The 15,235-nt window shown below is 39.9% G+C and overlaps 1 protein-coding gene across 1 annotated transcript in view; it reads left to right on the forward strand.

Moving 5' to 3' along the window:
* The first annotated feature begins 3,850 nt into the window (after window positions 1-3,850).
* The window catches only part of hecw2b (HECT, C2 and WW domain containing E3 ubiquitin protein ligase 2b), a 109,798-nt gene continuing 98,413 nt past the window's right edge, over window positions 3,851-15,235 (forward strand). The window contains exons 1-2 of the mRNA XM_039607450.1: window positions 3,851-4,400; window positions 10,505-11,713. Of these exons, the coding sequence (XP_039463384.1) occupies window positions 11,326-11,713 (388 nt within the window). The 5' untranslated portion in view covers window positions 3,851-4,400; window positions 10,505-11,325. The remainder of the gene's footprint in view (window positions 4,401-10,504; window positions 11,714-15,235) is intronic.

The raw sequence follows: 15,235 nt of genomic DNA on the forward strand, positions 1-15,235 counted from the left end.
ACTTTACTCTTTTTCCATTGGCATTATATCCTTGAAGATTTTGAATTGGTTTAGAATGCCAAAATTAAAAAAGAAAAAAGACAAAAAAAAGACTGTAGGTTTAATACAATTGTATGTATTTTGACTTTTGTTGCCATGATGCCAGGTCTCTCTTGGAAATGAGATTTTTAATCTCAATGAGATTTTTACCTGGATAAATAAAGGACTACAGGGAGTGCAGAATTATTAGGCAAATGAGTATTTTGTCCACATCATCCTCTTCATGCATGTTGTCTTACTCCAAGCTGTATAGGCTCGAAAGCCCACTACCAATTAAGCATATTAGGTGATGTGCATCTCTGTAATGAGAAGGGGTGTGGTCTAATGACATCAACACCCTATATCAGGTGTGCATAATTATTAGGCAACTTCCTTTCCTTTGGCAAAATGGGTCAAAAGAAGGACTTGACAGGCTCAGAAAAGTCAAAAATAGTGAGATATCTTGCAGAGGGCTGCAGCAGTCTTAAAATTGCAAAGCTTCTGAAGCGTGATCATCGAACAATCAAGCGTTTCATTCAAAATAGTCAACAGGGTCGCAAGAAGCGTGTGGAAAAACCAAGGCGCAAAATAACTGCCCATGAACTGAGAAAAGTCAAGCGTGCAGCTGCCAAGATGCCACTTGCCACCAGTTTGGCCATATTTCAGAGCTGCAACATCACTGAGTGCCCAAAAGCACAAGGTGTGCAATACTCAGAGACATGGCCAAGGTAAGAAAGGCTGAAAGGCGACCACCACTGAACAAGACACACAAGCTGAAACGTCAAGACTGGGCCAAGAAATATCTCAAGACTGATTTTTCTAAGGTTTTATGGACTGATGAAATGAGAGTGAGTCTTGATGGGCCAGATGGATGGGCCCGTGGCTGGATTGGTAAGGGCAGAGAGCTCCAGTCCGACTCAGGCGCCAGCAAGGTGGAGGTGGAGTACTGGTTTGGGCTGGTATCATCAAAGATGAGCTTGTGGGGCCTTTTCGGGTTGAGGATGGAGTCAAGCTCAACTCCCAGTCCTACTGCCAGTTTCTGGAAGACACCTTCTTCAAGCAGTGGTACAGGAAGAAGTCTGCATCCTTCAAGAAAACATGATTTTCATGCAGGACAATGCTCCATCACACGCGCGTCCAAGTACTCCACAGCGTGGCTGGCAAGAAAGGGTATAAAGAAGAAAAACTAATGACATGGCCTCCTTGTTCACCTGATCTGAACCCCATTGAGAACCTGTGGTCCATCATCAAATGTGAGATTTACAAGGAGGAAAACAGTACACCTCTCTGAACAGTGTCTGGGAGGCTGTGGTTGCTGCTGCACGCAATGTTGATGGTGAACAGATCAAAACACTGACAGAATCCATGGATGGCAGGCTTTTGAGTGTCCTTGCAAAGAAAGGTGGCTATATTGGTCGCTGATTTGTTTTTGTTTTGTTTTTGAATGTCAGAAATGTATATTTGTGAATGTGGAGATGTTATATTGGTTTCACTGGTAAAAATAAATAATTGAAATGGGTATATATTTGTTTTTGTTAAGTTGCCTAATAATTATGCACAGTAATAGTCACCTGCACACACAGATATCCCCTAAAATAGCTCAAACTAAAACAAACTAAAAACTACTTCCAGAAACATTCAGCTTTGATATTAATGAGTTTTTTGGGTTCATTGAGAACATGGTTGTTGTTCAATAATAAAATTATTCCTCAAAAATACAACTTGCCTAATAATTCTGCACTCCCTGTAATAATAATAAATGTTCTGCATCTTTGTTTTTTGTTTTTTTACAATTTTGTATTGTTTTAAAAAAATCTTTTATATATTTATCTTTAATATTTAAATTTACAAAACCGTACCCGCTCAACTTGCATTGTTACAATATGATACTGCATTCAAGTTTCTCCGTGACTGCTGCAGCTGCAGTCAAAGCGTTGCACCCCAATTTTACAGCATCAAGTGAGAAATTACAATCAAACTTATGAGAAAGAAGACCCCTCTGAACACAAATAAGTGTGATGAAAACTATTAATAATGCTAGAAAGCATCTTTGGTAAAGATGTATCATCAAGATGGTGGCACTGAATGTAAATAATAGTAAAATTGCAAACTTTTCTGTACTGCAACTTTTGTGTATTTACTGAATAAGCCAGTGAGTTTTTTGACCACTTAAATTAAGTTGCTATTTTGACTTCAGTTATGTTCCTTTGACCATAACTAAGGGCCCACTGTTAGTTCAATTTGTATGTTTTAGCATTTTTTGAGGTAAACAAAACCCCAGTTTTTCCAAAATACCAAAAACCTATAACTAACCAGCTCTGTCCTTCAGTCATTTGGGTACTACATTTGTAAGCATAATGCATTTGCGTATTAAAGTGTGAAGAAATAAAACACTGGTATTTTAACAGTTTATTAATTTAATAAACAGTACCTTACTTGCAATTAAATTAAATTAAATTCTATTTTATTTATACAGCACCAAATCACAACAACAGTCGCCTCAAGGTGCTTTATATTCTAAGGTAGATCCTACAATAATACATACAGAGAAAACCCCAACAATCATGACCCCCTATGAGCAAGCACTTTGGCGACAGTGGGAAGGAAAAACTCCCTTTTAACAGGAAGAAACCTCTGGCAGAACCAGGCTCAGGGAGGGGCGGGGCCATCTGCCACGACCGGTTAGGGAGAGAGAAGGAAGAATGTGGAAGAACCCTACAAAGCCACAATAGCCTGACACTTCCTCCTCATACTGGTCACAAATTGCTGTGGAGTGCCATCCCATTTTTCAACCAGGATTTGTTGTGACCAATGTGTTCATGTTGGTCACTCTGGCAGAAACAGAACGCCTAAGCTGATCCTGCAAGTATTCAGTGGGGTTCAGGTCAGGACTGCAGACAGGAGTTAATAGAAGATAACAGCAGAATAAGGTGTTTGGCATTGGTAGAGAAGATTTTTAAGGTTTTTCATGGGCACAACCCACATATTTCTTTACAAATGTCACACTATTTAAAGGGGGACAAAAATAAAAACTACAAACAAACAAAAAAAAAAGGCTTTCAGACTTATCAATTTATTGCATTTATTGATTTATTGTTATAATTCTTTATAAGAACCATTGTTACAACAAGGAAATAATCGACCAAACACAAATGTCTTTACTAGGTAATACTTATAATCTGGTCATGAATGGAAGCACGTTACAGAAAGGAGTAAGATTGTGGTGGTTTCCAGCTTGGGAGAAACATGTAGCTGAGGTCCCAAAGGCAACAATGCATGGCTTGAGTAGTAACTGGAAGAAGGAAAAATATTAACCTCAGCAACTTCACTTTTGGTGTTGTATATGTTGCTATGCTAGATATCTTAGATGTGGGAGTTAGCTGTAGCTATACAGCAACATAGCTTAGCAAAAAGACATCTTTATGCTTTTTAAAAAAAAAAAAAAAAAAAAAAAAGCTTTTGAAATGTGACAGTGTCCTCCTGATTGGGTGCTGTCGCTACACTTCAGGCACACAACACTATTACATGGTTGCAAGCCATAGTGATGCTACGGCACACTGAATGTTTTTGCTTTTGTTTCAGCATTTGTTAGTATATTTTCCTTCTTTAAGTAGTTATTCTTTATTAATTCAGACCTTGTCCCCCCCTCATATCAATGCGTTTCACATTCTCAACTTTCCATATAAAAATATAAACAGCATACTGAATTCTGTGATTAACACAGTAATTCTCCTCCTGTAATTGAAATACTTCTAAGCGATCCCTGAAGGTCCCCGACCCTCATTTTTGGTACCTTTGGCGTAAGGAGGGGATGGAGGTGGGAGGTGGGAGGTGTCAGTCAAATCACTGATTTCGACGCTGAACGGGCTGCATGGTTTCGCACAGGAAGAAATGGTTTTGTTACAAACAAAAGTTCCGGAGCAGGACTTTTCATAGGAACATACCTTCATGTTCAGAGTACTGTTTGTTTGTTTTTTAGATCACGCCAGCGTGGATAGCGTATGTACCAACTAAGGATGAAGAGTAGGGAGGCGAGGAAACGAGGAGATGGGATTTGAAGTGGTCTAGGCAAATTAGATCTTTTAAATCGGCAACATCACCGACCAGCAGAAAGAACGAGGTTGGAACCATGATTTATAAACGAGAGCCGTAAGAAGCAAACATTTTTAAGAGGTGTTGCTTCCCTTGTTGGAGTACGAGGAGGCAGCGGGGTTGCGCCTGGCTTCTGGAACGGCGGATTTCGCTTGGACGCTGATGAGGGATCTGTTGTGTCAGGGCCGTGAGGAGGCCTGTTGTCCTTCAGTGAGCGACGTGTTCGGTCCATTTTTCGCCGTTCAGAGAGCGCTGTAAACGACGGGTTGTTTTTGTTTTTTAAACGAAAGGTACGGAAGGCGTCTCCCTATATATGTAATAACATACTTCTTTTAGCACAATAGAGTATGCGTTTATGAGAAGAACCTCAAAAGCTGAGGGTTTAACTGTTGTTTTTGTTTCCGTTAACGCTACATGATCCCATTTTCTTTAGGCAACAGTCTGCCTCTGACGAGGTTGCTATTGTGAGCTGATGAAGTCATTCTTTGATCCATATGTAGCAGCAGGAACAAATAAATCTCTAATTAGCAACAGCACACACAACACACAACACACATCTTTAGCCTCGAGTATCATCTTCATTTATTGCTGTCAGAAGGAAAAGCTGTAGGAGCAAAGGAGGAGTTAATGAGCTAAACCTGTTATCATATACTGTGTGTGTGTGTGTGTGTGTGGGGCGGGGCGGGGCGGGGTGGGGGGTCATGACACGACTTAGAAACCATTATGAGCAAGAACGAATTTCTTGCACAGATTTTGGTCCACTTCTCTCTATAGAAACTCTAAATCCTTTAGGCTTATCGCTGCTTCGCACCTCAAAGCTTTAGCGCCCTCCACATATTATCTTTCTACTTTGACTCTTCTTGTCATTGTCATGCTGGAGACCCATCAATTAACTGTTCTTACTGTTTTAGAAGTTCTCCTACAAGACTTTACAGTACATGGGACAGTAAAGCCATCCTGTACCCTTAGCAGAAAAACAGCCCCAAAACACAGTGTTTCCACCTCCATGCTTGATGGTGGGGATGTTGTTCTTTGGGTCATACTCAGTATTTCTTTGCCTCCAAACACAACTGATGCCAAAGCGCTCGATTTCGTCTGACCACAACACTTTGTCCCAAGCCTTCTCTGAATCATTTAAATGTTAACTGGCAAACTTTAAATGGGTCTGTACGTGTACCTTCTTGAGCAGGGGGCCCTTGCAGGTGCAGCAAGATCTCAATCCATTACAGCAAAGTGTGTTACCAGTAGTGTTCTTGGTGACCTAACTTCCATTATCAACAAGCTCCTTCAGTGTAGTTTTGCGTTGAAGTAGCACATTTCTCATGATCATTCTCAAGCCATTGGGCATAGTTCTCCAGACCCAATGATGGTCTGGAGATTGATGGTCATTTTATATTTCTAACATTTTCTAATAATCCTAAAAAAACAGTTATCACCACCTCACCAAACATTTTGCTGGTGGTCTTGCAGTTTATTTTAGCCTTGTGCATGTCTAGAATCTTACTTGACAGCTGTTTGGTCTTGCCTATGGTTTTGGAGAAGTTGAAATAGAAGAAATTGAATCTGTCAACAGGAGTGCTTCACCATTACTTAGATCACTCAGTGACATGTAAAACAATTTGTAACTTTTATGTGATGATTTTTTTTCTTGACGCTGTCTGTCATTAAAATGAAATTGTCCTTAAAAAAAACGAGAGAGAGAATGACTTTGTGTACACATTTACAGATTCAGCAGGGGATCAGGGCTTATTCTGAGGTTGATCTGAATGTGTGAGTGCACTACAGTTCTGATTTGTTCACCATCTCTACTTGTCTACTCAGGGTCTGAGCCTGACTGTGTAACCTGTATATAGTAAAATGTAGTATAAACCAAGGTTCTGTTTGTAGGTTGAGTGGCAATTAATTTTTCTTTCATTGGTTGAATGTGTGACTTTTTCACTAGCAAATTAGCAGTACTGCTGAGTTCTGTAGTGTATTAAGTCTACCTTGGACAGCTAGGGCTATTGACTTGATACTTGATACCACTTCCTTTGCAGGACATCCTGCCCTGTTTTTACTTGAATTCAATTCCTTACTGTCTTTTCTAATTTGCTTTTTTGATTTTAAACATAAACCTCAGTAAACCGCTGATTCTAGTCTGTGGGCAATATTAAAACCGTGAGTAGTTTTTATTTCCAGTTATGTCAACATCCAGCCAATCAAATTGGCTGCAGTTCAAATCTTGTATTATGTTGCAGCTGTCGATTATTTTAGCGAGTATTCTGTTTATTACTCTGTCAAGTAATAACATAAGAAATACTTACTAAGAAAGTAACAGTGAATATTCAAAAGGAAAAAAACTTACATGTCTTTTAAATGGAACTGCTTATTGGTTTCCATTTTAGAATTCAAGCGTTGTAATAGTGTAGCAGCATACAATAAATGCCAAAAAAGCGAAAACCCTTCCTTTGATTAAAAATCTTTTTTTTTTTTTTTGCAGAAATCATTTTCCTAAGTGCAAAAATAAATATTCACAAACACATTAATGTCAAATAAAATAAGGTTTACATACCATTTAAACTAAAGCATAAAATAAAATAGCCTTTACTCTGTCTTCTTGGAATGCTTTCTTAAATACTGAGGAGGCAAAAGGAGTTCTGAGAGTATTGTGGCTCCTGTATGAGATAAAGTGGGTGTATGTTCATGGGTATATGCTTTGTGTGTGTGTGTGTGTGTGCCTGTGTGTTTTTGAATGAGTATGTGTGGCTCTAAGCCTTTACTGTGGTGGCAACAACAAAGACTCTCAGAAACATACCCTGTGCTTTGATGCAACATTAGGTTTATGTTAATAATTTATTGTCTTGCCTAACAGCACCACGTCAGTGGCGTTTTACTCTCCCATGTATATTTTTACTGGCATGTTGGGAGGGTGGGGGATTTTCTTTTTATATTTTAAAACATTAACACAACTTAATAAATGTAATTTTTATATATTTATATTTCTATAACTCCACAAAACAATGTTACTAAAGCCTTGAAATGTAGATGGTCAAGTAGACTGATCCCTGGTTACTGCAGGTATCACTGTAGATTTTTCACTGTGTAAAATGAACTGCAGTGGATGGGAGGAGCTTGAAAGTTCACTTTTCTTCATATTTAAGTTTTCATAGAGGTGGTTTAATTAAGAACTCCCACCTGCTTTTTCCAAGTATAGGATTTTGATTACAGTAACAAGTGCTTCTGTTTTGGATGCTAGGAAAAAAAACTCTTTTTCAACTTAACCTGAGCTCACCATCTCTATGACAGCTCTGCTTCTTTGTTCCCTGGCGTTTGTGAGTAGACAGAGTCCACATTGAAGTGTGATAGCATATTCAGAGAAAACTATGGGCTGCTTGGGCTTAATATGTTTTACTCCAGGTCTGTTTTTAGTGGCAAATGCAAGTGAAATGCATGCTATAGAGCTCTGGAGCTTTAGCTCAATAACAGTGTGTAGAGAGCCTCATGGAACAGATTTCCGTGACCAAGCAGCTGCATCCAAGCATTACATCATCAAGTGCAATGCAAGCATTGGATGCAGTGGTGTAAACACGCCGCCACTATACTCTAGAGCAGTGGAGTGACGAATCACACTTTTCCCATCTGGCAGTCTGATGGAGGAGTCTGGATTTCGTGGTCACCGGGAGAAACGTACTTGTCTTACCCCACTGTGCCAAGTGTAAAGTTTGGTGGAGGGGGAATTATGGTGTGGGTGTTTTTTTCAGATGTTGGGCTTGGCTATTTAGTTCTAGTTAAAAGTTTTAATCCTTCAACATATCAAGACATTTTGGACAATTTCATGCTCCCATCTTTGGGGATATTCAGCATCGAAATACATAGGAGCAAATCCTATAATAGCCAAATTTACACTGGAAATATTTATGGCTGGACAATATTGTTGTTTAGGTAAGTTTACAGAATCTGAACTACAAATCCGGTCTGTTTGTGTACAATATGAGTTACATTTGAATTACTTCAAATGCATTTCAGTGTCAATGTAAACATGTACATAACTGTCCAGAATGCATCTTTCTAGGCTTTAATTGCACCCCTTTTAATTATTGGAAGGGTACATTGAGTTCCCATTGTGTCCTGGACACAGTGTTGCAGTTGCTATTAGGGCTGGGCTATATCATACTGTTCACGGTAATACCGGTGTAATTTTGGGCAACGATAGGAAAATGAAATATCGCGATAGAATATGGGTAAAACGCGCATGCGCAGTGCCTATGTTTACATACGCACATGACGGCGACGCAGAATGAGAAGAGTGAAAATGGATCGTTAAATGAAACGGATGAACCAGAATTGGTTTGTAAAAATGCTGCAACTTCAGTGGTGTGGAACTGGTTTAGCTTTCGTCCGTCAGATACACAACAAAGCACTATTTTTGGTAGAGCATGCTAGCGGGCCGTCGTTATTACCGTGTTTTTTGGAAAATACGGCACACTTAAAATCAATCCTTTGATTTTTCTGAAAATCGACAGTGTCCCTTATAATCCCGTGTGTCTTATGTATGAATTCTGGTTGTGTTTACTGACCTCGAAACGATTTTATGTACGCGGCGCTCGAAAATCTGTCAAATGTTTTAGTACGACTTTGCTAAGCTACGAAGCCGCACCGCTTGATGGATTGTCGGAGCATTACGGCTATCGTAGGCAGAAGCCTCGCAGAGTGATACGTACTGTGCTTCAACATAATATTACCGTATTGTGTGTGTATAACCTCTTTTTAAATTTTGTGGATATTATACATGGTTATGCTGAGGATATGTCGGCCAGTTTACACTGGAAATGCCTTTTGGTTAAACTGTCCGCAAGGAATTTGCACTGTTACATTTTTATATAACTTTAATGCACATAAAAAACAGCTGCTTGTTTAAGTGAAAATACATTGATGGGATTTTTTGCACTAATAAAGTTGTGGAGTTGTAAAGTATTTTGTCTAGTGTCAGTTATATCGTCAGTTATATCGTTATCGCAAATTTTCAAATGTATATCGTGATAAATATTTTTGGTCATATCGCCCTGCTCTAGTTGCTATATGACTTAAAAAAACAAAGCAAATCAGTGCACTGCTTCAGATAAAAGCATTTGTTGTCTGCATTTCTAGTTTGTCCTGACATCTTTCGTCTCAGATTGATAGTGTTGTCTCAATTATGTGCAGACAGTTAATTAAATAATTGGAGTGCCATCAAGTCTGTCACACACTCAGTCACTTTGTTGTGCTTCTAACCTTGAGCAGAGCAATGCATTGAAAAACAAACAGACACAAAGTGACATGGAGGAATGTGGTGGGTGTGCTGGGAACAGGAAGCTGTTCCCTTTGGCAGGACCCCTCTATTGTTCTCTAATCATGCTACAGCTATTTATGTAGCATGCTTGTGAGTAGTGCTGTCGAAGAGGTCAGTTCTGTTTGTACACACTTGCTCCAGATTTATAAAAAAAAATAGCTATTAACTTTGGGTTAACCAGAAACTCTTCAAGTTAAACACAGTTTTTAATATTTTAGAGTTAATAATTTAATTGCGATGTCCCTACCGCCAGAAAATTGCACCACCACAACACAATACTTATTTTACCTGCAGGCTGGAAAGCACTTCCAGCAGCTTCATATATAATTTATAATTTTCCTTAATTTAGGGGCAGATGATGCTATAGTGGTGGCCCGTAGTTGATGCCTTTGCCAGTGTCAGGATGATTTTTGGCTTTTTCTTCCCATTAATGTGTCATGTAGATAATAATAAGTACTGAATATGTCACCATTTTTTTAAGTAAATGTATTTCTCAAAGGTACTATTGAAATGAAACTCTCACCACATGTCAGTAATAACTCATCCAATCCAATCACATCCAAAGAAATCAAACAATAGATGTCCATAAAGTTATTTGTAACATGCAGTGCATTAATTATAGTTTTCCTGTAAACAGTTGTACCTGCTGATTCCAGCTCTTTCTGTAGCTCTCCACAAGTGTTCCTTGGCTCTTGGACAACTCTTCTTATAATTCCTTTCACTCCTCTGTCTGAAATCTTGCAGGGAGCAACTGGTCCCAGCCAGTTTATGGTGAAATGATTCCCTCGCCCCAATCGCTAAGCACCCTTAGACATTACATTTGTGCTAATTGCTGCATGCTGTGTGATCAAATGTTTGTAGATGTTGGAGGTATTTTCCCCGTTTGTTGTTATCAAAGCTCTGCATGTGTTGCAAGTGGCTCTGGTAACGTTTAAATTATTTTAAACTGACGGATTATTATCCAGACAGTCGTCTCAGGTGACATAACCCACTGTTAAGAACACAAAAGATTATGACAAAAGATAATTCATTGCTTTTTTTTTCTTGCTGTTTAATCAACTTGCTGCTTTTTTTTCTCTCCTTTAGGTTTCCAGCCTCCTTTCATCCCTGACAGTCCTTGTGGTTTGTAGGACCAGCCCTGTCATCACTTCCTCCTACCTGGAATACAAGTGGCATCATCTTGGCTTCATCTTTATCCTTCCTTCTGCATCTTTTTTTGCCCCTGTCCCACCTCCATGGTTCTCTTTTTATAATGTGTGGCTGGATGACTTTCAAACTTTCAAGCAAATTCTAATTCTTAAGCAAGAGGCTACTGTACTGTTCGCACTTAAGTGTGTGTTAAAATGGACTGGTGTCACATGACAGGATATGAATGACTGCTTACAGAAGCTTCAGCCACCAACACTTAATGTTCATTTCAGTGATAGCTTGTGGAAACTCTCAAGTGCCTTGTCCTAAATGTTGCCACCGCTCCAGAAGATTTTTTTCAGTGGAAATATGATCCAAGCAGTTCCCTTTATTTTATACTACAGTTGCACTGCTCCAAATATTCAATTCTGATGAAGAGTTGCCTCCACCTCTTCTTCCCTTTTCTCCTGTTACCTTTGCATTTGTTTAAGCTAACGGTCGCTGGTCTTATTTCTTGCTATTCATACTCTATTTTCATAATTTCCACTTCCTTATTTGTTTTCTTTTTTTGCATCTGCTGTCCTTCCCCCTCACCCCCGTCCCTAGTCCCCCCCCCACACACACACACACCACCACCACCACCACACGTCCACCACCATTATCATCACCATCCTCACCTTTACATCCCCACACTCACCACTTCCAGCACCAGCATCACTAGCTAATCACCTAACCCCCTAACTTCTCATCCCCTCCCTTCACCTCCCTCTACTGTTACCATGGCAACAGCTGCCACTGCCACTGCCTCTTCATCATCCTCATCATCACCTAGTGGCAGTGCCAGGGAACACCTGCTGGCGGTGCGTCGGCGCACTCCACATACCCGACCCTACACGATTGGGCCTGACGTCTGCAGCTTGTCAGTGCAGGAACCAATTGGAGCCTCGACCTCGGCCTCCTCTACAATGTCATCAGGGAATCAGCCAGAAACCGCAGGACTGGGGCTTCAGCGGGCCAATAGTGACACAGACCTGGTGACTTCAGAAAGTCGGTCATCGCTCACAGCTTCTACATACCAGGTGACTCTGGGTCACAGCCAACTGGTGATCTCCTGGGACATAAAGGAGGAAGTTGATGCAGCTGACTGGATCGGCTTATACCACATTGGTGAGAAACTGAAACTCACTTGCTCAAAGATGGAAAACAAATTTAATTACTAGTTTATCACCAGTTACTCTGCATATATCTCTTATATGTTACTCTTGCGTGTGAACTAGTAGAACAAAGCTGAAGTTAGCTTAGTATCAATTCAAGGTAACCTCATAGAGCAAGGCCTATAGGTACAGAAAAAGATGGTGGGCGTTTCTCTGGCATGACACACAGCTGGTGATAACATGCCAGATTGATTTAATGGATTACTTCTGAAAGATTTAATTGACAAAAGCTTCTTAATTTTTAATCAGTTACTCTCCGTTTTGTTGGGAAAAATTACAACAGCTTTTAATGACTTTAGCACACAGGTATTAATATTATTACTACTTTTTATACTTATTACACTTATATACTTTTACTTTACTAATTATTAACAATTCTTTTTGTATTTTTGTGAATATTTAGATAGCTTGCTTTCTTAAATGGGACAGCAGATAACTGTGTTGTGGTTTTGGCATAATAATCAAAGATTCTAAGGATGTTTTCAAACCTTTGGTGTTTGGCCCTTTTAAACTTAACTCTATAACAATAAATATTGTTTACACTTTCTTACTTTCAAAGCTTGCTTAGTCTTTGTTTATTTTTATCCTAATTACATTTTTTTATTACAAGCTGTTACAAGTTCTGAATTTTTATTGAATTCTTGAAATATTCTTCTCCACCAGCCCTCTGCAGCTCTACAGTAACAGTGTTTGTTTAGACCAGGGGTCGGCAACCTTTCTGATGATGAGTGCCATCTAAAATTTCCTCAGAAGTCAATGTGCCATATGATTGCATTAGCAATAAATTTAATAACGCTCTATATTAACAGTTACACACTATATAGAACAACTTTATAGAATTATATTTGTTTGCAGGTGATGGCAGCTATCAGTGAATAGTTACCAGCTATTTTGAAACAAACAAAAAAAAAAAAGACACTTTTTATCCATAACAGCAAATGAACTGTACAACAGAAAATCTATGGTCTCCTCACAACAATGATAAGAAAAATAAACTGGGCCAATATGGTATGTTTGTTAATACAGGGATACAGATGTTAATGTGATCCTGGTCTCCCACTCAGAGACACAGGTCTCCGAGTGTCCAGCTTTCAGACGGCTACCTGAGGACACTCATTTGAGAGAAAATCTGCTCACACATATGTAGAGCCAAATACTGTCAATAAGGCCTCTGCAATGTTCTGAAGACAGTTAAACTTGTCAGGTAGTGATGTCCAGCAGGTGAAAATGCAGCTCCATGAACACGTACAGCTGTGGATTCCAGCTGCGTCTGTAGTTCTGCAAACTTTGACCCCACAGAGTCGAGATTTTCAGTTCAATCAGCTGCATTTCGATGTCCTCTGTGTCCAGCCAGTTAATGCGAGACAAACCCAGCTGCTCATTAAAGCTTTCTGGTTTGATCAGAAAAGAAAACATTGGTCCATACACCTGAAAGTCCCTAAAACGCATTGTGAATTCTGTGTCGAGTCTACGGATGTATCCGTGTATTTCCGTGGTGGTGATGCTGCACTGAGCGGACAGCTCCTGAAGCATTTGAAGTGTCGGAATGTGGAAATTTCAACATCGCTTGAAAAAACTGCCAGCTAGCAACGTCCCTCTCACCGGTAGGCTAAGTTATTTTTAACCAATTACAAGTTGAATCTGGTAGTTGGGCTTGTTAGCTAAGATACCGTCATTAAGAAGCGGCACAACTAATGTGTCTATGCGAGCTAATTTGCGATGTGCACCGCTGGCCGGGCCATTTATTTTTTAATGCACCTTCTCAGATTAATTCACTGCGTGTCGTGCCCAGGGCTGGACTGGGACAAAAAATCAGCCCGGGCATTTTGACTAGAGATCGGCCCACCAGGTATTATAGGAAAAGCCATAAAGCCTTTGAATGAAAACAAACGCTGTTGTGACAGTGATGTACACTGTCTTGTTGGTATATGTATGATTTCTATACATTTTACATCAGATAAACACTTTGGTTGTAAGATTCAGATAATTATTTATTAAAAGCGAGAAATTTTAAATGAGAATAAGAAAGAAAAGTATTTCTTTGTGCCCCCCTTTCCCTGTTAATGCCCTACCTGGCCCCCTGGCAAAACTTTGCTAGACCCGCCCCTGCACAGTTACCAGCTGTCAGCTACACAGAAAAGGATCCTGGTGTTATTTGTCTCTCAGAAACAGTTCATAACTTCCCTTCAACTCATTCATGTCACCTAAAAGGTAAACCTGTTTCTCCATCACCTGCTCAGCTCTGATGATTCAGTAAGGACATCTCCTGGTTTCATCTTCATGTTTCCCTCTCACCACATATCCAAACCGACATCATGACCAGCAGCTTTTACAGCTGTGGCTCCAGCAAACATCAGCTGATACTAGGTGTAGTCCAAAGGTGAGGTAGAGAGTAGTGGGTAACAGGCTGAAGGGGACTGCATAAACTTTAACATAAATTCTAACATCAGCTGATCAAGCTTAAACGCGCTGCTGTTGTTTAGCGCGACATCCACTGGTTTCCTCTTTCTGGCGCAAAGTGGGCGATAAACAAACAAAAGACGGGACTTGTGAAAGAAAAGCTGATCAGCTGATCATTGATCAGTTTCATGATTGAATGAGAGAAGAAGAGGCAGCTGACAGCGTAAAGACGCAGAATAACTCCAGCTTTGTGTCTTTTTTCCATTCTAGCTGAAGTCCGGGACAAACTGTGTTCCTTTTCAGCTCAATACGAAACGCGTAATATTTTCTCTGAATGCGGGACGATTCTGTTTTTTAAGGGGTGGCAACTCTACTAACTAACCTCATGAATAAAATAAAGTTCACTATCAGTAACATCATAGCACCCACCCAGCTGTATAGAAACTCCGTCATGCTAGCTAGTACGCAGTACGAGTTATTGTAACTGACTGTAAAAAGTCAGCACAACGAAAATAAATTCCACCTAAACTTGGTTTATATCTGACCCAGATAGACTGCAGGTCATAACTTCTTACCTGAAGTTCAGTTCACCTGACACTCGTCCTCCTGCCTCCCCTTTCCCTCATCCACCTGCTGGCCTCTGTGGAAGCTCCGCCACAGCCACCACCAAACAACTGAGTTATTTTTACACATCTGCCAGCATCCGGCCAATCCACCACTTTTCACTGTTTATATATAAAAAAAATAAAAATAAAAATCATCGGCCCATAAAAACGAAACATCACCATCGGCCCACTGGGTAAATGCCCAGTATGCCCAATGGCCAGTCCAGCTATGGTCGTGCCATCAGTTAACCCTTCGCGTACCAGCTGTGGCACACGTGCCCAGGGTTGCCGACCCCTGGTTTAGACTGTGCATTCAGTCTGTTGTATTTTTGTAATGATAGGTAATTTATATTAACGAGTTGCACTATTTTCTACAACTTTGTCTATCAATATCATAATATCAATATCATAGTTTCAATAGCAAAATTACACCAGTTTAAAGTCTATGACAGTGTAATTCTGGGCATACA

The sequence above is a fragment of the Oreochromis aureus genome, linkage group 23 (genome assembly GCF_013358895.1).
Source record: "Oreochromis aureus strain Israel breed Guangdong linkage group 23, ZZ_aureus, whole genome shotgun sequence".
NCBI lineage: Eukaryota > Metazoa > Chordata > Actinopteri > Cichliformes > Cichlidae > Oreochromis > Oreochromis aureus.